General features: G+C 38.6%; 3 protein-coding genes across 3 annotated transcripts in view; 1 reads left to right on the top strand and 2 right to left on the bottom strand.

Annotated features, from left to right (window-relative positions):
- Positions 1-572: 572 nt before the first annotated feature.
- LOC133610148 (proteinase-activated receptor 1-like) lies at positions 573-8,140 on the bottom strand. Its single transcript, XM_061966234.2, has 2 exons — positions 8,003-8,140; positions 573-3,871 (listed from the first exon to the last, which is right to left on the bottom strand). Exons 1-2 carry the CDS (start codon positions 8,076-8,078, stop codon positions 2,679-2,681), a joined length of 1,269 nt encoding a protein of 422 aa, XP_061822218.2. The 5' UTR covers positions 8,079-8,140; the 3' UTR covers positions 573-2,678.
- Positions 8,141-12,627: 4,487 nt separating this feature from the next.
- LOC133610286 (synaptic vesicle glycoprotein 2C-like) overlaps positions 12,628-26,251 on the bottom strand; it is a 143,698-nt gene continuing 130,074 nt past the window's right edge. Inside the window, exon 17 of the transcript XR_012050724.1 lies at positions 12,628-12,818. The gene's annotated coding sequence lies outside the window, so the exon portion shown is untranslated. The remainder of the gene's footprint in view (positions 12,819-26,251) is intronic.
- LOC133610183 (proteinase-activated receptor 3) lies at positions 15,504-24,464 on the top strand. The gene is made up of 2 exons (XM_061966276.2): positions 15,504-15,913; positions 19,244-24,464. Exons 1-2 carry the CDS (start codon positions 15,850-15,852, stop codon positions 20,302-20,304), a joined length of 1,125 nt encoding a protein of 374 aa, XP_061822260.1. The 5' UTR covers positions 15,504-15,849; the 3' UTR covers positions 20,305-24,464.

Raw genomic sequence — 26,251 nt, 5'->3', positions numbered from 1 at the left:
GAGCAGCAATAAATAATCATATTGGAATAAATGGTAATACCACACTATTAGTAGTAGTCGTATGACGTAAGTGTCACGCATACAGTATCAGGTGACGACATATTTACTGTGTTCTGTCGCCATCTAGTGGCTGTTCACAAGAAGCTGTTCACATTGCACCACCGCCTCCGGCCCGCAGGGGGCGGCAAAGGCGCGCTGCTCACTCCCCTCTTTATCTCTCGGTGACGATAAGCGTGTTTACTCGCCGGGGTTAAGTGCTCTCAAAATGTTTAGTGAACTCGTGTTGACCGACTAAAGCAAAGTGCAAAGTCAGATTAGGAGTGTTAGTTTGACAACTTCTCTCTGACAATGTTGACGCTTTCATTTGCAGCTTCAATGGTCTCAGTGCAAAAAACCCCCCAAAACAATTCTAAATAAATAAATCCTTCATTGGTGTTTTTAGCTTGCTTCAATAATTTCACAGTTCTGAAAGTTATGACAATAAAAACAGCAAAGCAAATGTGTTGATTATTGTTGCTTTTGAGAATGATCTAAACACATTGTAAGTTATATGGCGTCAAAGCTGTGATTAATCTGATAAAAAACAACACAATACACTAATATTTGGTCTAAAAATTCAAATTTTCTTCAGATTCAGAGGTTCCCGCTGATTGGCTCTTCGGAGGTGTGGTGACATTTGTCCTCTGCATTTGACCCATCCCCTTGTTTACCCCCTGGGAGGTGAGGGGAGCAGTGAGCAGCAGCGGTGGCCGCGCCCCGGGAATCATTTTTTGGTGATTTAACCCCCAATTCCAACCCTTGATGCTGAGTGCCAAGCAGGGAGGTAATGGCTCCCATTTTTATAGCCTTTGGTATGACTCGGCCGGGGTTTGAACTCACACTCTAACCACTAGGCCACCGAGAGTATGATGATGTGACACGCTAGGTTTTTGGGCGCCATGTGATGGGATTGACATCCAATGCGCAATTTTTATTTATAAAATAAAGAAAATCGATTCATTTAAAAAAAAAAAAAAAAAAACGTTTTTTTGCAATTTTGTAAAAAAACAATTTGATTAAAACACTAAACAACTATTATTGATATTATTATTGATACTGTTGCTTTTATTAATTGCAGAGTACGGTTTTTACACACGGGGATTTTGTCACTGTTTTGACGGTGCTCAAAAAGTTGATTCACACCCAAATCTCTGATTTTTATTAATTACTATTCTAAATCGATTCTTAAAAACAAAAAAAACTTCTTTTTTTTTTTGCAAATGTATTTTTTAAATACATTTTTCGATAAAAAAAACTAAACAACTATTATTGATATTATTATTATTGATACTGTTGCTTTTATCAGAGTATGTTTTTTACACGCAGGGATTTTGATGGGAGGGGTGCTCAAAAAGTTGATTCACACCCAAATCTCGATTTTTAAAAAAATTACTATTCTAAATCGATTCTTAGAAAAAATAATAATTTTTTTTTGCTATTTTTTTTTAGATTTTTTTTATTTTCCTAATAAAATGCTAAACAACTATTATTGATACTGTTGCTTTTATTAATTGCAAAGTATGGTTTTTACACACGGGGATTTTGTCACTGTTTTGACGGTGCTCAAAAAGTTGATTCACATCCAAATCTCTGATTTTTATTAATTACTATTCTAAATCGATTCTTAAAAACAAAAAAAACAAAAAAAACTTCTTTTTTTTTTTGCAAATATATTTTTTAAATACATTTTTCGATAAAAAAAACTAAACAACTATTATTGATATTATTATTATTGATACTGTTGCTTTTATCAGAGTATGTTTTTGACGCCATATGATGAAAAGGGCTCAAAAAGTTGATTCACACCCAAATCTGGATTGTTATTAATTACTATTCGAATTTAACTCTTAGAAGGAAAAAAAAAAAACACGTTTTTTTTTTTTTAAATGTATTTTTCGATTAAAACGCTATTTTTTTATTTGCCAATTGTATTTAATTTTTTTAAGAATGATTTTTTTACATAAAAAACTTTATACAATTATTGATACCGTTGCTTTCATACATTTTTGGTTTTAATTTTTTGTAGTGTAGTATTTTTTTCATCTTAAACATTGTAAAGCTGGGATTAGGTTGGAGTTGCTCTGTTTTCTTTTATCAGATTGATTAACATTCTGGGATTTTTGTAAATAACATTTAAAAAATACACTTAAAAAAACAACAAAGGTTTTAGGCCAACACTGCTATTTTTTTGTCTAACTATTTTCGATTTTATGTTATTAAGTAATATAGTTTTTATGTTATTGAGTAATATAGATTTTATGTTATTAAGTAATATAGTTTTTGTGTTATTGACGTTTTATAGTTTTTCTTATTACTGTCTTATTATTCATAACTGTAACATGAAAACTATTACAGACAAAAAATGTTTGCAGGACACGTTTGGGGAGCTTTTGACAAGGTTAAGGGGTCTGATTATGAATAATAACACCTTAATACCCCCAAAATATATCATAGTTATACCAAAAACTGATTGGGACAAGTTTGTCACGTTTCATGTGTCAGGTAAACCGTGACGAATGGGGCCGTATGAATCCCCCTCCTGCTGTAAGACTTAACATGTCATATTTCTGTGGGCCTTGGACGAGTACTGGTCCTGGTTCCAGGTTAAATGTTCAAAAAGTCCATTTGGTTCTCGGGGGTCAGACCACAAGCTTCTTGTACTGCCCGCCCAAAGAATCCTGCTTGGCGACAGACGTGTCGATCCTGGAGCCGGGCTTGAGGAAGGTTCTGGTGCTGGACCTGTAGGAGTCGGACGAGGAGCTGCCGAAGGTCTTGGCCGCCTTGTCGCACCTGAGCAGCCCGAGCAGTTCTCTCTGGCACTGAGAGGAGCCGAAGAAGTAGAGCAGCGGGTCCAGCAGGCAGTTGAGGCTCCCCAAGCACAGGAAGACCAAGTAGGCGGCGTAGGAACCTTCCGGGGCGTCCTGGGCGCTCCTGTGGATGTGGACGTAGTGGAAGAGCAGGAGGCAGTTGGTGGGCGCGAAGCAGAGCAGGAACATGACCAGCACCGTCAGCGCCATCACCACGGCTCTGCTCCGCCTGCGCGAACTGGCGGGGACGCGGCGGGGGACGGCGCTCAGAGACCAGATGACGCGGGCGTAGGACCCCACGGTGACCAGCAGGGGGCCGAGGAAGAGGGCGCAGCACAGCGTGATGAAGTAGACCTTGTAGCGCCCCAGGAGCCGGTCCACGGGCTGGACGTCGTGGCAGGTGGTGACGCCCAGCTCCTCCAGGCGCACCGTCTGCTGCGACGCCACCAGCGGCGCCGAGGCGGCCAGGGACACCGTCCACATGGCGGCGCAGGCCGCCGTGGCGATCCGCGGCCTCCTCCACGTTAGGGAGTCGATGGGGTAGACCACGGCGAGGAGGCGGTCCACGCTGATGCAGGCGATGAGCAGCACCGAGCAGTACATGTTCCAGTAGAAGGCGGCGGTGACCACGCGGCACATGACCTCGCCGAACACCCAGTGGTTGCCGGCGAAGTGGTACGCCATCTTGAAGGGCAGCAGCGAGGCGAAGACCAGGTCGGCGCACGCCAGGTTCAGCATGTAGACGGCGGCCGGCTTCTTGGGGCGGATGCGGCGGGCGAAGGCCAGCGCGGCGCAGACGTTGACGGGGACGCTCGCCAGGCAGACCAGCGCGTAGAAGGACGGGATGAGGAGCGTGGACAAGCGGCCCGTCAGGAACTGCAGCGCCGCCTCCGAGATGGCGGCGGTCGCGTTACGCACCCTCGCGGTGGGGTTGGCCGGGAAATCCGCGTCGAGGGCGTCGAGCGGGATGGGCTCGTCGGTGAAGGACGCGTCGAAGAGGGCGAAGGTTCTTCCTCGTGCGCTGCCTGCAAACACAACACATGTTGGATCACACCTGCTTTTTCAAAACATAACAATGCTGACTTTTGACTGACACTGTCACAGATGTTGCATCATCACAGCACGGGAGGATCCAAGTACAAACCCCTAAACCCAGTGAAGTTGTCACGTTGTGGAAATGGTCAATAAAAAGAGAATACAATGATTTGCTAATCCTTTTCAACTTATATTCAATTGAATGGACTGCAAAGACAAGATATTTCATGTTCACACTGAGAAACCTTGTTATTTTTTGGGAAAAAGCTGGCACAAGTGGCAAAAAAGACCGAGAATGTTGAGAAATGCTCATCAAAGACTTATTTGGAACATGCCACAGGTGAGCAGGCTAATTGGGAACAGGTGGGTGCCATGATTGGGTATAATAGCAGCTTCCTTGAAATGCTCAGTCATTCACAAACAAGGACGGGGCGAGGGTCACCACTTTGTCAACAAATGCCTGAGCAAATTGTCTAAAAACAACATTTCTCAACCAGGTATTGCAAGGATTTTAGGGATTTCACCATCTACGCGCCGTAATATCATCAAAAGGTTCAGAGAATCTGGAGAAATCGCTGCACGTAAGCCATGATATTACGGACCTTGCATCCCTCAGGCATCAAAAAGCCACATCAATGTGTAAAGGATATCACCACATGGGCTCAGGAACACTTCAGAAAACCACTGTCAGTAACTACAGTTGGTCGCTACATCTGTAAGTGCAAGTTAAAACTCTACTATGCAAAGCCAACGCCATTTATCAACAACACCCAGAAATGCCACCGGCTTCGCTGGGCCCGAGCTCATCTAAGAAGGACTGATGCAAAGTGGGAAAGTGTTCTGTGGTCTGACGAGTCCACATTTCAAATTGTTTTTTGGAAACCGTGGACGTCGTGTCCTCCGGACCAAAGAGGAAAAGAACCATCCGGATTGTTCGAGGCGCAAAGTGTAAAAGCCAGCATGTGTGATGGTATGGGGGTGTATTAGTGCCCAAGACATGGGTAACTTACACATCTGTGAAGGCACCATTAATGCTGAAAGGTACATACAGGTTTTGGAGCAACATATGTTGCCATCCAAGCAACGTTATCATGGACGCCCCTGCTTATTTCAGCAAGACAATGCCAAGCCAGGTATTACAACAGCGTGGCTTCATAATAAAAGAGTGCGGGTACTAGACTGGCCTGCCTGTAGTCCAGACCTGTCTCCCATTGAAAATGTGTGGTGCATTATGAAGCCTAAAATAGCACAACGGAGACCCCCGGACTGTTGAACAACTTAAGCTGTACATCAAGCAAGAATGGGAAAGAATTCCACTTCAAAAATGTGTCTCCTCAGTTCCCAAACCTTTACTGAGTGTTGTTAAAAGGAAAGGCCATGTAACACAGTGGTAAAAATGCCCCTGTGACAACTTTTTTGCAATGTGTTGCTGCCATTAAATTCTAAGTTCATGATTATTTGCAACAAATAACAAAGTTTCTCAGTGTGAACATGAAATATGTTGTCTTTGCAGTCTATTCAATTGAATATAAGTTGAAAAGGATTAGTAAATCATTGTATTCTCTTTTTATTTACCATTTACACAACGTGACAACTTCACTGCTTTTGGGTTTTGTGTATATATATATATATATATATATATATATATATATATATATATATATATATATATATATATATATACATATACATAAACATATATATATATATATATATATATATATATATATATATATATATATATATATATATATGTATGCCAGTCAGAAAAGCAGTGAGTGTCTAATTAGACTGAGCAGAGGGAACTTGAGATATCTCTTAGATGTTCCACTTTTGGACAAAAAGTGATGTCTTTAAAAGGGAGTACAGAGTAGAATACTTCACTGTAACTCTCTGTCAGGGAATGTTCCAGCTTTGCAAGTTTCTAAAGATATTAGAAAGCGTGTCTGAGGACAAATCATGGAGGTTACTTTGTGTCTTCACTATGGAGGCTTCTTTTGGACACTGAATTGATGGAAGAATGTTTGGTACATCAAACTATGCTGGCAGTTTGATTGAATACAAATGTGTGTTTATTGTAAAAAAAAAAAAAAATCAGTTCAGAAATATTTGATGCTTCAAAACTCAAGACTCACTTCCGATAAACTAAGACCGACACAGTCCATCCTGTCTCAGAACCAGCCAATGAGGTGTGGAGTTTGCAGTCACGTGACTCGTGTCAAACTTCCTGAGTTTTGAAGCAACAAATATTACTCCACTGAATTTTTAATGTCATTATGGTGGTACTTGATGAATATTTAGGTCTACTACACTACTGTATTGTAATGTTGTCTTTATGGTGGTACTTGATGAATACTTAGGTCTACTACGCTACTGTATTTTAATGTAGTCATTATGGTGGTACTTGATGAATACTAAGGTCTACTACACTACTGTATTTTAATGTTGTCATTATGGCGGTACTTGATGAATACTTAGGTCTACTACACTACTGTATTTTAATTATTGTTGTCATTATGGTGGTACTTAATGAATACTTAGGTCTACTACACTACTGTATTTTAATGTTGTCATTATGGTGGTACTTGATGAATACTTAGGTCTACTACACTACTGTATTTTAATGTTGTCATTATGGTGGTACTTAATGAATACTTAGGTCTACTACACTACTGTATTTTAATGTTGTCAATATGATGGTACTTGATGAATACTTAGGTCTACTACACTACTGTTTTTTAATGTTGTCATTATGGTGGTACTTAATGAATACTTAGGTCTACTACACTACTGTATTTTAATGTTGTCATTACGGTGGTACTTAATGAATACTTAGGTCTACTACACTACTGTTTTTTAATGTTGTCATTATGGTGGTACTTGATGAATACTTAGGTCTACTACACTACTGTATTCTAATGTTGTCATTATGGTGGTACTTAATGAATACTTAGGTCTACTACACTACTGTATTTAATGTTGTCATTATGGTGGTACTTAATGAATACTTAGGTCTTCTACACTACTGTATTCTAATGTTGTCATTATGGTGGTACTTAATGACTACTTAGGTCTACTACACTACTGTATTTTAATGTTGTCATTATGGTGGTACTTAATGAATACTTAGGTCTACTACATTACTGTATTTTAATGTTGTCATTATGGTGGTACTTAATGAATACTTAGGTCTTCTACACTACTGTATTCTAATGTTGTCATTATGGTGGTACTTAATGAATACTTAGGTCTACTACACTACTGTATTTTAATGTTGTCATTATGGTGGTACGTAATGAATACTTAGGTCTACTACACTACTGTATTTTAATTATTGTTGTCATTATGGTGGTACTTAATGAATACTTAGGTCTACTACACTACTGTATTTTAATGTTGTCATTATGGTGGTACTTGATGAATACTTAGGTCTACTACACTACTGTATCTTAATGTTGTCATTATGGTGGTACTTAATGAATACTTAGGTCTACTACATTACTGTATTTTAATGCTGTCATTATGGTGGTACTTAATGAATACTTAGGTCTACTACACTACTGTATTGTAATGTTGTCATTATGGTGGTACTTAATGAATACTTAGGTCTACTACACTACTGTATTTTAATGTTGTCATTATGGTGGTACTTAATGAATACTTAGGTCTTCTACACTACTGTATTTTAATGTCATTATGGTGGTACGTAATGAATACTTAGGTCTACTACACTACTGTATTGTAATGTTGTCATTATGGTGGTACTTAATGAATACTTAGGTCTACTATACTACTGTATTCTAATGTTGTCATTATGGTGGTACTTAATGACTACTTAGGTCTACTACACTACTGTATTCTAATGTTGTCATTATGGTGGTACTTAATGAATACTTAGGTCTACTACACTACTGTATTTTAATTATTGTTGTCATTATGGTGGTACTTAATGAATACTTAGGTCTACTACACTACTGTATTTTAATCGAATCATTATGGTGGTACTTGATGAATACTTAGGTCTACTACACTACTGTATTTTAATGTTGTCATTAAAGTGTTTTCTGAGGTGATACTTGAGTCTACTATGAATGGGTGAAATGAAGGTAAAGGTGACTCACTGTTCCCTCCAGCAGCCGAGGCAGCACACAACAGAAGCAGAAGGTTCTGGAAAGATCTTGAGAAGTCAGTAGACATCCTGCGGCTGGAAGAAAGAAGCCTGGACAAAGTGTGGCTGAGCGGCACGTAGCGGACCCGACTGTGTGCCGCCGCCGCCGCTTCTTCCCCGGGATGTCCGGCAGGGTCCCGCCCCCCCTGTCCCCCCACTCAAAATGGGGCCCAATCAGGGTCGGACTCAACATTCTTTTGGGATGACGTCACCTTTCCTGTCATATTTACTGCAAGATCCCGTCCAGCGAGACTTTGATCAAGCTGAAAAAGATACAAAACAACATTCAGAGCGATGGCGATATAAATAAATAATATTATTATAATAACTACTCACTCTTTTTCAGCAGATTGAAAATGTTCTATCAACACTCCATCAGTATTGGCCGAGGCTTCTGTAGTCAACACAGTATTTCCACACTAATAAGACTGTATGAGTAATATTTCATGTCTAGAGGGCTCTCATAAGAAATACAAACATCATTAACACTTTTTTTATGCTCCAGTTATGGAAACATTTCATTTGTAATGAATAATTCCTCTTTGGTGGAAATTAATGTACCATGGTCAAGCCCAGAACCGATCATTATGTACACATTTAGATATAATCATCTCTGCCATGAATTCATTAACGTGGACCCCGACTTAAACAAGTTGAAAAACGTATTGGGGTGTTACCATTTAGTGGTCAATTGTACGGAATATGTACTGTACTGTGCAATCTACTAATAAAAGCTTCAATCAATCAATCAAAAACAAGTATTATAATAATAGTTTTGAGGTATTTAATTTAAGTGTCGGGGGAAAAAAGACAGTTAATTTTTTTTAATTAAAAAAAATAAAGAGTCGTTACATGTTCATAATTGTAATTTATATGACATGAGTATATTATCAAACTTTTAATTTATCCTGATTCTAAATTGATTCATGTTTGGTTTTTTTGGTCAAACAATTTTGATATCATACTTTTGTAGCCTTGAATCTTTCTTTATAATGTCTTTTTTCTGCTGGATTTACTCTCTATTTTATGCTGCAGCTGTTACATATACTGTAATATTGTACATGGTAATTGTTATATATTGTATATATCCTATACTGTACATATATTATGTAATTATTACGTATCTATGTTATATTTTATATTGCTTTTAGTCTATTTTATACCTGCATTGTCCTTTCCATCTTTTCCATCATTTGCAACTGAGCTACTGTGTGAAACAATTTCCCTTGTGGATCATTAAACTAATGTCTAAGTCTAAGAACCAGCTTTGAAAAGGTTTTATTATAATTCCATTTGCCAAATAAGATATTGTGAAAACGGTTTAAAGCCAGAATCAATTTCTGAATTCAATCATAGCGTATTATTTAGAAGTTTATACATACATACAATTTAAAAAGTATATAAATATATAGATTAGAATATTATTATTATTATATTATTAATTTAGATTATGTATATATGTATCATAACATTATACAAATATAATTATAAATTATTTAGAATGTTATACATACATACAATTATAAATATATAGATTCGATTATAAATATAGTATCATGACATTTTAAAAATATATTATATATATATATGTATCATAACATTATACAAATATAATTATACATTATTTAGAATTGTATAAATGTATACATACATACAATTATAAATATATAGATTATATTATGAATATAGTATCATAACATTATAAAAATATATTGTATACATCATAACATTATACAAATATAATTATAAATTATTTAGAATTTTATACATACATACAATTATAAATATATATATTATGTTATATAGTATAATAACATTATAAAAATGCATTACATATATATTTTAACATATATAGATTATAAATAGAGTATAACATTTTAAAAATATATTATATATATGTATCATAACATTATACAAATATAATTATAAATTATTTAGAATTGCATACAGACATACAATTATAAATATAGATTAGATTATAAATATAGTATCATAACATTATACAAATATAATTATAAATTATTTAGAATTGTATAAATGTATACATACATAAAATTATAAATATATAGATTATATTATGAATATAGTATCATAACATTATAAAAATATATTGTATATATCATAACATTATACAAATATAATTATAAATTATTTAGAATGTTATACATACATACAATTATAAATATATAGATTATATTATAAATATAGTATACGGTAATAACATTATAAAAATACATTATATATATATTTTAACATATATAGATTATAAATATAGTATAACATTTAAAAAATATATTATATATATATGTATCATAACATTATGCAAATATAATTACAAATTATTTAGAATTGCATACAGACATACAATTATAAATATAGATTATATTATAAATATAGTATCATAACATTATACAAATATAATTATAAATTATTTAGAATTGTATAAATATATACATACATACAATTATAAATATATAGATTATATTTTGAATATAGTATAACATTCTAAAAATATATTATATATATCATAACATTATACAAATATAATTATAAATTATTTAGAATTTTATACATACAGTACATGCAATTATAAATATATAGATTATATTATAAATATAGTATAATAACATTATAAAAAATACATTATATATATATTTTAACATATATAGATTATAAATATAGTATAACATTTAAAAAATATATTATATAAATGTATCATAACATTATACAAATATAATTATAAATGATTTAGAATTGCATACAGACATACAATTATAAATATAGATTAGATTATAAATATAGTATCATAACATTATACAAATATAATTATAAATTATTTAGAATTGTATAAATGTATACATACATACAATTATAAATATATAGATTATATTTTGAATATAGTATCATAACATTATAAAAATATATTATATATATCATAACATTATACAAATATAATTATAAATTATTTAGAATTTTATACATACAGTACATACAATTATAAATATCAATCAATCAATCAATCAATCAATCTTTATTTATATAGCCCTAAATCACAAGTGTCTCAAAGGGCTGCACAAGCCACAACGACATCCTCGGTACAAAGCCCACATACGGGCAAGGAAAAACTCACCCCAGTGGGACGTCGATGTGAATGACTATGAGAAACCTTGGAGAGGACCGCATATGTGGGTAACCCCCCCCCTCTAGGGGAGACCGAAAGCAATGGATGTCGAGTGGGTCTGACATAATATTGTGAGAGTCCAGTCCATAGTGGATCCAACATAATAGTAAGAGTCCAGTCCATAGTGGGGCCAGCAGGACACCATCCCGAGCGGAGACGGGTCAGCAGCGTAGAGATGTTCCCAGCCGATGCACAGGCGAGCGGTCCACCCCGGGTCCCGACTCTGGACAGCCAGCACTTCATCCATGGCCACCGGACCTGTGCCCCCCCCCCCTCAAGGAAAAGGGGAGCAGAGGAGAAAAGAAAAGAAACGGCAGATCAACTGGTCCAACAGGGGGGCTATTTAAAGGCTAGAGTATACAAATGAGTTTTAAGATGGGACTTAAATGCTTCTACTGAGGTAGCATCTCTAATTGTATTAAATTAATTAAATATATTAAATATATATAATTAAATATATACATTATATTATAAATATAGTATAATAACATTATAAAAATACATTATATATATATTTTAACATATATAGATTATAAATATAGTATAACATTTTAAACATATATTATATATATGTATCATAACATTATACAAATATAATTATAAATTATTTAGAATTGCATACAGACATACAATTATAAATATAGTTTAGATTATAAATATAGTATCATCCATCCATCCATCCATTTTCTACCGCTTATTCCCTTTGGGGTCGCGGGGGGCGCTGGAGCCTATCTCAGCTACAATCGGGCGGAAGGCGGGGTACACCCTGGACAAGTCGCCACCTCATCGCAGAATATAGTATCATAACATTATAAAAATATATTTTATATATATATATCATAACATTATACAAATATAATAAAAAATTATTTAGAATTGCATTCATACATACAATTATAAATATATAGATTATATTATAATATAGTATAATAACATTATAAAAATATATTATATATATATTTTAACATATATAGATGATAAATATAGTATAACATTATCAAAATATATATATATTTTAACATATATATTTAATTATATATAATTAAATATTTAATAATATGTTATATATAAAACATATACATAATATTTAATTATACATCAATTATATAAATATACAATTTAAAATATTTACAAATCTGAAAGAACAAAAATAGGAGACAATTTGAAGTTACAGTACACCATTTTTATATGAATGTGTATTTATTCATTTAAATTTGTATTATTTACACTCAACGTATTTATAACACTATGTAGTTTTAGAAGTATTTAGCGAACATTTTATTAATTCATATTTACAATGTTTTATATACATATAAATATATTATTTTATTTGAAATAATTTACAGTAAAATACTAGTGTTCACTCTTGAGTTTTGTTCTTGTTTTCAATGATATTTGGGTCGAAGTGTATTTGCCGCCATTAAGTACAACAACAGCACTTAAAAAGCACTTAGATGTGATAATGATGTGAAAAAGGGCAAAAAGAGCCTATCTGTGGTGTGGTGGCTCCAAAGTGTCCACACGTGAAAGCACTTTTCTTCTTTCCAACGTATCGCCACAGGAGAAGCAGGCGTCCAGGAGAGTCCTCCTAAAACAACATGGTGGAGGACATTTGAGGACAGAATCTGTGGGAGTTTGAACAATTTCATTGCTACTTTTAACATTTGTCTTGTCCAATCACAGCTCAGCGGCAGAGCAACAGGAAGAGGCCTGCGTACGGAAACATGTTTACATAACTAGGAACAACGTAAACAATGCAACATGTCCTCCTGGGTTGACATAACTGTAACATAACTGGGTTTACATAACTCGGAACAACGTAAACAATGTCCTCCTGGACAGAAGTGTGAGGACACATTTTGTCTCCCATGTTGGTCTTCTGGGACGTCATCAGCAAATGTCCCCAAGGACACTCTGTTTTATAATTATGTTAATGTAAACATGATACAAAACCCCAAAAGCAGTGAAGTTGTCACGTTGTGTAAATGATAAATAAAAACAGAATGCAATGATTTGCAAATCCTTTTCAACTTATATTCAATTGAATAAACTGCAAAGACAAGATATTTCATGTTCACACTGGTAAACTTTGTTATTTTTTGCAAATATTAGCTCATTTGGAATTTGATGCCTGCAACATGTTTCAAAAAAGCTGGCACAAGTGGCAAAAAAGACTGAGAAAGTTGAGGAATGCTCATCAAACACTTGTTTGGAACATCCCACAGGTGAACAGGCTCTTTGGGAACATGTGGGTGCCATGATTGGGTATTGTCATGTCTGTGTGATCATGTTTTTGTTTTGGTCATGTTCGGTTTTGTTTTTGGACTTTTTGTGCACTTTTGTTTTGTCACCATAGCAACCATTAGTTTTCACCTGTCACGTCACGCACCTGTTTCACGTTTTGAGTCACGCACCTGTTTTCGTTAATCATGTCTATAGTATTTAAGTTCATTGTTTTCAGTTTGTCGTTCTGACGACATCTCACATTTATGCTCTGTACATTCCTGACACTTGTTTTCATGTTCATCATTCATGCTGCTACTTTTGTCCAAGCCAAGTAAGTTTTTGTTTATTAATGCTATAGTCTTTTGGTTTCATAGTTTGTTCTCCGCCACTGTGCGCGCCTTTTGTTTACTTCCTTTTTTTGTAGTTATAGTCTTTAAATAAAAATGTACTTACATTCCCGTCTCGCCCGAGCCAACTTTCCGTTGCATCCCGGAAAAGCTAACACCCAAGACCAAGTCATGACAGGTATAAAAGCAGCTTCCGTGAAATGCTCAGTCATTCACAAACAAGGATGGGGCGAGGGTCACCACTTTGTCAACAAATGCCTGAGCAAATTGTCTAACAACAACATTTCTCAACCAGCTATTGCAAGGAATTTAGGGATTTCACCATCTACGCTCTGTAATATCATCAAAAGGTTCAGAGAATCTGGAGAAATCACGGCCGAAAACTAACATTAAATGCCTGTGACGTTCATTCCCTCAGGCGGTACTGCATCAAAAAGCAACATCAATGTGTAAAGGATATCACCACATGAGCTCAGGAACACTTCAGAAAACCACTGTCAGTAACAACAGTTGGTCGCTACATCTGTAAGTGCAAGTTGAAACTCTACTATGCAAAGCGAAAGCCATTTATCAACAACACCCAGAAACGCCGTCGGCTTCGCTGGGCCCGAGCTCATCTAAGATGGACTGATGCAAAGTGGAAAAGTGTTCTGCGGTCTGACGAGTCCACATTTCAATGTGATTTTGGAAACTGTGGACCAAAGAGGAAAAGAACCATCCGGACTGTTCTAGGCGCAGAGTGGAAAAGCCAGCATGTGTGATGGTATGGGGGTGTATTAGTGCCCCAGACAAGGGTAACTTACACATCTGTGAAGGCACCATTAATGCTGAAAGGTACATACAGGTTTTGGAGCAACATATGTCGCCATCCAAGCAACGTTATCATGGACGCCCCTGCTTATTTCAGCAAGACAATGCCAAGCCACGTGTTACAACAGTGTGGCTTCAAAGCAAAAGAGTGCAGGTACTAGACTGGCCTGCCTGTAGTCCAGACCTGTCTCCCATTGAAAATGTGTGGCGCATTATGAAGCCTAAAATAGCACAACGGAGACTGTTGAACAACTTAGCTGTACATCAAGCAAGAATGGGAAATAATTCCACTTCAAAAATGTGTCTCCTCAGTTCCCAAAACTTTACTGAGTGTTGTTAAAAGGAAAGGCCATGTAACACAGTGGTAAAAATGCCCCTGTGACAACTTTTTTGCAATGTGTTGCTGCCATTCTATTCTAAGTTCATGATTATTTGCCCCAAAAAATGAAGTTTCTAGTCTTGTCTTTGCAGTCTATTCAATTGAATATAAGTTGAAAAGGATTAACAAATCGTTGTATTAGGTTTTTATTACTGGTTTTGGGGTTTGTAGAATGCTTGGTAATTATCCCTTTAAATGTTTTTTGTTGTTGTGATGTTTAGATAAGACCGTTTCCTGTTGTCGGTTCACAAGACAAGAGTTCTGGACTTTTGCTATTTCGGGTTTTTTCCGATTGTCAATACAAACATTTCTCTCGTCCGATAAGGAAGAATGTTGTGAAGGAGCCTCCGCCGGGGAGTGGGACTCTCAAAACATCACCATCACCCCATGCACCAACAACCCCCCGGCCCCCCCGCCCCCGCAGACTGAGTCCACATGTGGGGAGCAGCTGGACGCAGAAAGGGGGTCAGAACTACGGCAAAAAAAAAAGCTGATGAAGCACAATAACAAGACCGTGTGAAGTGTCCGGAAGGGAAGGGCGCTCGTGTCGAGACAGGCTTATCGTCTCCAGGGCAGATATTTCCTCTCTACGTATGACCTCGCCCCACTTGGGGATCATATTTCTGGGATAAATAACCAACGACATGACGTCTGCCAATGGAACCCTGATCAAAAGCTGACACGCCACCTTTGAATATCATAAATAAAGCCATAAAGACGAGGGCTCACTCGGGTTGTAAAAGCAGAGACCAACCCACACAGCAGCTTCGCACTGTTGACTTTTCCTTTTTTTTTTGGTGTGTGCCCGGGACGCAGAGCTGAGCAGAGGACACGCCGAGTCCAAGACGGGGGAAACTATGGGGAAATATTTATTTTTCCTGGTTTTAGTCCTCTGTCTAAGTGCCACGGTCCAGAAAAAAGGTAAGGACCTTTGAAACTCAGGTCACTTCGTTTGATCCGTGGAGTCTTCAGGACGTTTCCACTGTTACGTAACGGGGAACCAGATGAATTCGCTTGGATGTCATTCTCATAAGACGTTGATTCAATGTTGGATTTTGGTCAGGTTGTTTCGGTTTTTTTTGGTTGAGGTTGATTCCAAGTGTGATTACAGATAGACGAGGTGACTACTTGGTGGAACTACACCATAAATTGAAGAATTGAAGACTGAAGAAGGCTGAACTGTTTCAGTGTTTCATTAAATGTTGGCTTTGTTTCACTGTATGATGCAATAGTTGAATCAATGTTATTGTCAGAATAGGCTGGAAATTCAACGTTATTTCAATGTTAATAATATACTTGAATGGTTCGTAGAGGTGTAACGGTAAGTACGTCGGTTTAGAGGTCACGGTTCGGTTCATTTTCGGTACAGTAAGAAAACAACAAAATAAAAATGTTTTGGTTATTTATTTACCAAATTTGTAAACAATGGCTTTATCCTTTTAACATTGGGAACACTATAATAATTCTGCCCACGTTAATCAACATTAAACTGCCTCAAGTTGTTGCTCAGATTAAATAAAATGACAAAGCTTTTCTTCTACATATAAAAAGTGCAACATTAAACAGTTTCAAGTCAACTCATCATGCTTAATTTATTACAGCATTTGGGAAACCTGTAGTTGTAATTGTTATTATGTAAATGTTATATTTTTATCAACATGTGATAGCAGGGACCCTGCCATTCAAAACTAGGCTGCTGCATTACTAATGATTAATGTAACTATAGCTGAAAAAATGGTACAATAGCAAAAAGAGAGACTATTCATCCCTGAACACCATGGAGTTCATGTAGGCTTAATGATGCACTTACATTATTACATCAACTATCAGAGACAGAAACTCTTCATTTAACATGATGTCCTTTATTGCTGCTTCAACACAGCTCAATCAACACAGAAAAAGGTAAAGTGAAATAACAGACAGACAGGGCTTTGCTGTCCGTAACACACACACATCGTAAAATGAGCTAACGTTACGCCAAAAGTGAATTAGCCTTCACCTCAAGCCAGGACTGCGAGCAAGCTGAACTTCTTTTTATGTTTCTAGAAGGTCAACGGGCTCATAGTGATGTTACTAGTAGTTGACTGGGAGGTGTTTATTATAATTTGGGGAAAGTCCGCTGCCTGATGATTACCTGCTAAACGCTAAGCACTGACTACATGCGCTCTGAATACGCACTGCTGATTGGCTGTTACCGCTCTGTTTGTAACCAATCAGATGGTTGTGTGGGTGGGACAATGCTGGGTGCTGTGTAGAGGACTGACAGAGACAGAGGCGGCTACTTAATATGTCCGTGTGGAAACTCGTTCGGTACACCTCCGAACCGAACCGAAACCCCCGTACCGAAACGGTTCAATACAAATACACGTACCGTTACACCCCTAATGGTTCGTCAGAATTGCTCAGGAATTCGCTGTTATTTCAATGTTGATCATGACCTCAAAGTTGCTTTAGTGTCAGAATTAAGCAATTCTGACACTAAAGCAACTTTAAGGTTATGATCAACATTGAGATAACGTTCAATGTTCAACCAATTCTGACACTAAAGCAACTTTGAGGTCATGATCAACATTGAAATTCTCTTTGTCTTTTTCTCTTGTCTTTGTCTCTGCGGGTGGAGGCGGGACCACTAGCATAGACACACACACACAGAGAGGTTCAGGCTCGTATCGTAAACGTAAGGCAACGATAATCCAGATCACACCCAAATTCTATCCCGTTTCTGACATTTTCTCAACGTTTTTGAGTTAGATTGATAACTAACTAACTGACAAACAAACAAACTCCAATGAGTACATAGGGTAATATTAATAATCACTAGAAAATTCCCACAAAAATGCTATCTGTGCTGTGAATCTCTGGCCCAGGTTGATCGAAGCTAAAAAGCTAGCATAAAACATTATGGGAACAGTTAGCATACTTTCAAAACGGCAAAAAGTATTTCGGTTTGAATGAAATACGCTAAAACGCTACCAACAATTGCTAGCCCGCTAACATTAGCATGATGAAATAGGAAAAGTTTGCGATTTGCTAACATGGCACAAGGTATCAAATGCTATAATTTTCAGGTTTTAACAAATAAAATGAGCTAAAATGCTAGCATAAAACGTTAGCATCATAACATAAGCTAGCATAAAACATTAGCATGTTATAATGGGAACAGTTAGCATACTTTCAAAGCGGCAGAAAGTATCAAAATCCACAAATTTCGGTTTGAATGAAATACGCTAAAACGCTACCAACAATTGTTAGCGCGCTAACATTAGCATGATGAAATAGGAAAAGTTTGCGATTTTCTAACATGGCACCAGGTATCAAATGCTATAATTTTCAGGTTTTAACGAATAAAATGAGCTAAAATGCTAGCATAAAACGTTAGCATCATAACATAAGCTAGCATAAAACATTAGCATGTTATAATGGGAACAGTTAGCATACTTTCAAAGCGGCAAAAAGAATCAAAATCCACAAATTTCGGTTTGAATGAAATACGCTAAAACGCTACCAACAATTGTTAGCGCGCTAACATTAGCATGATGAAATAGGAAAAGTTTGCCATTTTCTAACATGACACCAGGTATCAAATGCTATAATTTTCAGGTTTTAACGAATAAAATGAGCTAAAATGCTAGCATAAAACGTTAGCATCATAACATAAGCTAGCATAAAACATTAGCATGTTATAATGGGAACAGTTAGCATACTTTCAAAGCGGCAAAAATAATCAAAATCCACAAATTTCGGTTTGAATGAAATACGCTAAAACGCTACCAACAATTGAAATAGGAAAAGTTTGCGATTTTCTAACATGACACCAGGTATCAAATGCTATAATTTTCAGGTTTCAACGAATAAAATGAGCATAAAACGTTAGTATCATAGCATAAGAAAAGTTAGCATACTTCTAACATGGCACCAAATATCAAAAGCCATGATTTTTTAGGTTAAAACTAACAAAATGAGCTCAAATGCTAGCAGCAAAGGGTAGCATGCTTATGAAGCATGCTAACACAGGAAAAGTTAGCGTCTATAAGACGATGCCAAGTATCGAAACCCAGGATTTTTAGGTTTAAACAAATAAAATTTGACCAGATAAGAGGAAATACCAAGGCAGTTCTAGAATGTTCCGACACCATGTCAGGTATATATTTGTATTTTTAAATGAGTAAATACAAATAAATGGTATGATTTAAATCAGAGTTATCAATATGAATAATTGTACGATTATTGTGATTCTTGTTTTTGTCGCAGGCAAAAAGAAATTCAGAGCGCCTAAGAACGCCTCCGAGGTTGTGGGGCCCAGAACCTTCAAAGGCCACCTGGTGGCACAAAGCCGGGTCTCTCTGAACCGGACCCCAGCTCCCGGTTCGCCGCTCCCCCCTCCGAAGCTGCGGTTGCTAAGCAACAGCACAGCGGGGTACCTGGACGGCCCCCTGAGCACCGAGGTCCTCCCCATGGTCTACATGCTGGTCATTGTGGTGGGCGTGCCCGCCAACGTCGCCATCCTGACCGCGTTGGCCGCCAAAGTCCGCCAGGTGTCCTCGGCCATCCTCTACAGCAGCCTGGCCGTCTCCGACCTCCTCCTCCTCGTCTCGCTCTTCTTCAAGGCCCACTACCATCTCCACGGCAACCACTGGGTGCTGGGGGAGGCGGCCTGCCGGGTGGTGACGGCCTGTTTCTACGGCAACCTCTACTGCTCGGCGCACACGCTGGCCTGCATCAGCATCCAGCGCTACCTGGCCGTGGCGCACCCCTTCGTGTACAAGCGTCTCCCCAAAAAGTGCTACGCCGCCTGGACCACCTTGACCGTGTGGGCGGTGTTCGGCGCCGCCGTCCTGCCGGAGCTGCTGGTGCGGCAGAGCTTCTGGATCCCCGAGCTGGGCCGCACCACCTGCCACGACGTGCTGCCCCTGGACCTGGGCTCCCACGTCTTCCTGCTCTACTACAACCTCTTCCTCACCTTAGTGGGTCTCCTGGGACCGCTCGGGGTGACGGTTCTGTGCTACGGCCGCATCATGTGCGAGCTGCAGCGCTCGCACCTGGACTGGGCCGCCTACATGAAGGCCAGCTCGCTGGTCTTCGCCATCTTCCTGGTGTGCTTCACCCCCGCTGGGGTGGTGCATTTCCTCCACTACGTGCAGCTCTTTGTGGACGGGACCGAGGGCTCGTACGCCGTCTTCAACGTGGCCGCGTGCCTGTGCTGCGTGCACGCCTGCCTGGACCCCTTCCTCTTCCTGCTCATGTCCAGATCCACAGGATCCAGTTTATACTCCGATGCGTCCAAGCCCACAAGGTTGAGCGTGTCTTCTTGAAAAAACATTTGACTCAACTGGAGGACAAGTGGGTATCTTGCCAACTTCCTGGGCTTGTCTTTTTGGGACCTGGCTCTGCCTTCCCGGGGTATTTAGAAAGATGTCCTGGGCATGACGTTAAAGTGCATCCGGCAGTGGAGGCTCCTCTATGGGGTCTTGGGGCACTAGGAGGTTAACCCCTTTACTACTGTTACCCCAGGTGGCCCTTGGCAAAGGCCTAGTACCTGACTGCCCCCTAGCCAGGGATACGGTGAAGACCTCAACGGCGGAGCAGGCGGAAGACGGTAGATGTAAGAACTACCACAACGGTTGCGATGGCGGAAGAAGGCACCCTCACATCCATGTGGGCCCAGTTATGGGGAAATAACAACCCAAGACCTCAACGGTGGAACAGGCGGAGGATGATTGCTAACCCTATGGAGCGTCACAACGGCTGGGATGGCGGATGAAGGCTGAAGCAGAAAAGGGTCTCCAGCCGTCTTGGACTCCATGCCACTGGACCCTGACCCGGATTTGCCAAGGATCGTGTGGTGACTGTCTGTGCACCAGTCTCCCCACGTTAAACTAAGTCACGCACAGGCATACCTATGGATACTAAAGGGATACTATTGTCACTTGCGGTCCTTAATCTTTTCCACTGAAGGCCTGATACTGAAAAACCAAAGGATTTAGGGACACATTTTAAATTCAATTTCATATATAACATACCAATGAGAGCTGAAGATCAGGATCTTCAGCTCTCATTGGATCGGTTCGCAGACGAGTGTGAAGCGACTGGGATGAGAATCAGCACCTCCAAGTCCGAGTCCATGGTTCTCGCTCGGGAAAGGGTGGAGTGCCATCTCCAGGTTAGAGAGGAGATCTTTCCCCAAGTGGAGGAGTTCAAGTACCTAGGAGTCTTGTTCACGAGTGAGGGAAGAGTGGATGGTGAGATCGACAAACGGATCGGTGCGGCGTCTTCAGTAATGCGGACGCTGTATCGATCCGTTGTGGTGAAGAAGGACCTGAGCCGGAAGGCAAAGCTCTCAATTTTCCCATCCTCACCTATGGTCATGAGCTTTGGGTTATGACCGAAAGGACAAGATCACAGGTACAAGTGGCCGAAATGAGTTTCCTCCGCCGGGTGGTGGGGCTCTCCCTTAGAGATAGGGTGAGAAGCTCTGTCATCCGGGAGGAGCTCAAAGTAAAGCCACTGCTCCTCCACATGGAGAGGAGCCAGATGAGGTGGTTCGGGCATCTGCTCAGGATGCCACCCGAACGCCTCCCTAGGGAGGTGTTTGGGGCACGTCCGACCGGTAGGAGACCACGGGGAAGACCCAGGACACGTTGGGAAGACTATTTCTCCCGGTTGGCCTGGGAACGCCTCGGGATCCCCCGGGAGGAGCTGGACGAAGTGGCTGGGGAGAGGGAAGTCTGGGCTTCCCTGCTTAGGCTGCTGCCCCCGCGACCCGTCCTCGGATAATCAGAAGAAAATGGATGGATATAATATGCTGTATTTTTCGGACTATAAGGCGCAATTAAAATCATTTTATTTTCTCAAAAATCGGCTAATGTACGGAATAATTCTAGTTGTGCTTACCGACCTCGAAGCTATTTTATTTTGTACATGGTGTAATAGTAAGTGTGACCAGTAGATGGCAGTCACACATAAGAGATACGTGTAGACTGCAATATGACGCCAGTAAACAACGGCAAAACTTTAGATGTTCCATTGAAAATATAGAACATTACACACGGCGCTCAAAAATCCGTCAAAATGTTTTAGTACGACTTTGAAGCCGCACCGCTTGATGGATTGTCGGCCCATTACGGCTACCGTAGTCCGAGATACAAGTATTATTATGGTGTGTGTATAAGGACCGCAAAATGGCACCCATTAGGAGACATATTATCTGGCGTTTAGTTTTGCAATATTATGCAAAAGCAACTTTTCTTACCTTCTGGTACTTACTGATGTGTTTTTGGGATCTGCATAAGTCCTGAAAATTTGCGCACGTCCACCATTGTCGTCCGTGGCGACACCATAGTCGATAAGCTTCTTCTTTTTCACTATTTTCTTGTTATGGGGCATTTGTAATATAAAGTAGCGTAAAGTTATTACTTATATCTGTCAGTAAACTCGCCATGAAAGCACTAAAACATACCGGTGTAGTGACTTTACATTATTCACCCAAGGAACTTTAGTTATTAGAGAGTTCCGGTCAGACGCTTTTTCCACGGTACATATTTCCGGCGTTGTTGTTGCACTAGTGAACCACGGATGAGGAGATGCTGATTCGTTATTGGTGGAGGTAAAGTCTGAATGTCATTAAGACAGTTAGCGCCATCTTTTAACACTTCTTCCACACCCGTCCTTGCACGCTACACCGCTACAACAAAGATGACGGGGAGAAGACGCTGTCGAAGGTGAGCCACGTAAATAAGACCGCCCACAAAACGGCGCCTCCTGAAGCGACTGTCGGAAAGTTGATAATAGATTTTAATAATAGATTTTATTTGTAAAAGCACTTTACATTGCGCAAACAACCTCAAAGTGCTACAGTGCATTAAAATAAAAAATAAAAACAATTAATAAATAATAATAAATAAATAAAATAAAAATAAAAACTAGAACAGCCTAATAGCTAGAACTAGCACACATTTATCTAATATCTAAAAAAAGGCTTAAAAAAAAAAAAAGGGGTTTTAAGCCTTTTTTAAAAGCATCCACAGTCTGTGGTGCCCTCAGGTGGTCAGGGAGAGCGTTCCACAGACCGGGAGCGGTGGAGCAGAAAGCCCTGTCTCCCATTGTTTGATCTGTGAAACATCTATGCAACATTTTGAGCAAAGAACCACCATTACATGTTATGTAGACCACAAGGAAGTCTTTTACATTCACAAAATAATCATGATAATATGACCCCTTTAATGCGTTTTATGTATGAAAATAGACCTCAATAGACCCACTTATAATCCGGTGCGCCTTATAGTCCAGAAAATATGGTAATCCAGGGTTGTCCAGACTTTTTCCGCACACTGGAAATGTTTTGATATTTTTTTATAAAAAAATTAATAAAAATACAATATATATATATATTTTTTTAACCCTTAGGATTTTCCTCAAATTTGGTCCTGGGGGCGAGGGAAGGTTCTCGGTTATAAAATTATATACTTTTTTTTCAACGCTTAAATTGTAGATGACCTTCAGATTTATCTTTTGGTATAAAGTTTTTAATATTCCCCCCTAAATGTTTCCAAGTGTAATATTTTATGCAAAGTAATTGGAGCCTTGTTAATAATACAACATTGATTTTGATTCATTGTTTAGTTTTGAACAATGACAGTTTTGTTTTAAAAAAATACATAAAAAAATCACGCTAAAATTCTCAGGGATGCAAAAGGGCAATCGTAAAAGTGTTAAAAATAAGTCATGCATTTCTATTTTCTTACTTTCAATGCTTAAATCTCTAAATCAAGGTCAGGTCAACCCATCGATAATATGTTTTTATTTGATGTTACGGGAAACTTTGCTTTTTATGGCAAAATTTTACCCCCCAAAAAATATTTCAAAGTGGAATATTTTATTGTGAAGTAACTGGAGCCTTGAACAAGTCAACAATTCACAGCAGCACTTTTTGATTCATTATTATTTTTTAAACAGCCTGCATAGCAGCTTTGTGTTATTAGAGTCAACATTGCAACTTTTTCTCCTTACATTTCACCTGTTGGCTCTTTTATTCCACTTTTTTTACGCTTATTTTTGTGATAGTACTTGTATAATGTGCTGCGGCCATTAAAAAATAAGCTTAAATGTTATGATTAAATGTATCTGTATTTTTTTTGGTACAAAAACCGGCATATCTAGCAGGCTTTTAGTTCATCAAAGCTTTATTTTAAACATTGTAGCAAAGCCTACTTCTTTTGTCATTTACAAAGCTGTGCTAAAATGAATGTAGTGAGTTGACAGTATTGCCTGCGATATTAGGCCAAACTAACACAAAAAAGTTGCTTTAAAAGTGTGTTTACTTTTTGTTTTGTATGCTGTGCACTGATACAACTAATAAATGAAAGTCTTAACATGTTAATTATCAATTAACGTGATTTATTTTGCTGTGTCTGCTGGCTTCAGATGCTTTATGTTGTCATTGAACGTTTATTATTTGAATAAAGTCTTAATTGTCTGTAATCTTCTGGTCACGTTTACTTCCTAAATTACATCTGGTTGAAACTCGAGACTTTTTTTGGGGGCACTGACGGAATCTCGCCGGTCCTACCAGGTAAAATCCAACGGTGCCATGTGTATGGTGCCCCGCTGTTGGGACGTGACGTCACTCAACAGGTAAATTTGATAGCGGTGTCTATTGAAAAATGCTACCTAAAGTTTTGAAACGCAGATTTGGATCTCAAGTAACACTCCCACTGTAGAATGGCTAATATTTCCTCATGTAAGTGATACAGAGGTAGCACTTTCTGACAGGCATGTTTAGTCACACTTTCCCTACCGCTCAGTCACGACTCTTATTGCTTAGTTCCTCGGTGCACATGCAAGCTTTGTTTTTAAATTGCTATTTTTGTTTAAACCGTGATGAAAACCAAAATGTTAGGCTACCGATATTAGTGTCGATGTGAACTACAAACCCCGTTTCCATATGAGTTGGGAAATTGTGTTAGATGTAAATATAAACGGAATACAATGATTTGCAAAACCTTTTCAACCCATATTCAGTTGAATGCACTACAAAGACAACATATTTGATGTCCAAACTCATAAACTTTATTTTTTTGCAAATAATAATTAACTTAGAATTTCATGGCTGCAACACGTGCCAAAGTAGTTGGGAAAGGGCATGTTCACCACTGTGTTACATGGCCTTTCCTTTTAACAACACTCAGTAAACGTTTGGGAACTGAGGAGACACATTTTTGAAGTGGAATTCTTTCCCATTCTTGCTTGATGTACAGCTTAAGTTGTTCAACAGTCTCCGTTGTGCTATTTTAGGCTTCATAATGCGCCACACATTTTCAATGGGAGATAGGTCTGGACTACAGGCAGGCCAGTCTAGTACCCGCACTCTTTTACTATGAAGCCACGTTGATGTAACACGTGGCTTGGCATTGTCTTGCTGAAATAAGCAGGGGCGTCCATGGTAACGTTGCTTGGATTGCCACATATGTTGCTCCAAAACCTGTGTGTACCTTTCAGCATTAATGGCGCCTTCACAGATGTGTAAGTTACCCATGTCTTGGGCACTAATACACCCCCATACCATCACACATGCTGGATTTTACACTTTGCGCCGAGAACAACCCGGATGGTTCTTTTCCTCTTTGGTCCGGAGGACACGACGTCCACAGTTTCCAAAAACAATTTGAAATGTGGACTCGTCAGACCACAGAACACTTTCCCACTTTGCATCAGTCCTTCTTAGATGAGCTCTGCCCCGTGGAAGCCGGCGGCGTTTCTGGGTGTTGTTGATAAATGGCTTTCGCTTCGCATAGTAGAGTTTGAACTTGCACTTACAGATGTAGCGACCAACTGTAGTTACTGACAGTGGTTTTCTGAAGTGTTCCTGATTCCATGTGGTGATATAATTTACATACTGATGTCGCTTTTTGATGCAGTACCGCCTGAGGGATCCAAGGTCACGGGCATTCATAGTTACGTGCAGTGATTTCTCCAGATTCTCTGAACCTTTTGATGATATTACAGACCTTAGATGGTGAAATCCCTAAATTCCCTGCAATAGCTGGTTGAGAAATGTTGTTCTTAAACAATTTGCTCAGGCATTTGTTCACAAAGTGGTGACCCTCGCCTCGTCCTTGTTTGTGAATGACTGAGCATTTTATACCCAATCATGGCACCCACCTGTTCCCAATTAGCCTGTTCACCTGTGGGATGTTCCAAATAAGTGTTTGATGAGCATTCCTCAACGTTCTCAGTCTTTTTTGCCACTTGTGCCAGCTTTCT

The sequence above is a fragment of the Nerophis lumbriciformis genome, linkage group LG11, assembly GCF_033978685.3.
Source record: "Nerophis lumbriciformis linkage group LG11, RoL_Nlum_v2.1, whole genome shotgun sequence".
NCBI lineage: Eukaryota > Metazoa > Chordata > Actinopteri > Syngnathiformes > Syngnathidae > Nerophis > Nerophis lumbriciformis.
This window is presented reverse-complemented; position numbering and strand designations above follow the sequence as displayed.

Coding starts and splice junctions, on each gene's coding strand:
- LOC133610148 (XM_061966234.2), bottom strand. CDS start 8,078: ATGTCTACTGACTTCTCAAGATCTTTCCAGAACCTTCTGCTTCTGTTG. Junction 3,872..8,002: donor CTCGGCTGCTGGAGGGAACA/GTGAGTCACCTT, acceptor TTGTGTTTGCAG/GCAGCGCACGAGGAAGAACC.
- LOC133610183 (XM_061966276.2), top strand. CDS start 15,850: ATGGGGAAATATTTATTTTTCCTGGTTTTAGTCCTCTGTCTAAGTGCC. Junction 15,914..19,243: donor TGCCACGGTCCAGAAAAAAG/GTAAGGACCTTT, acceptor TTTTTGTCGCAG/GCAAAAAGAAATTCAGAGCG.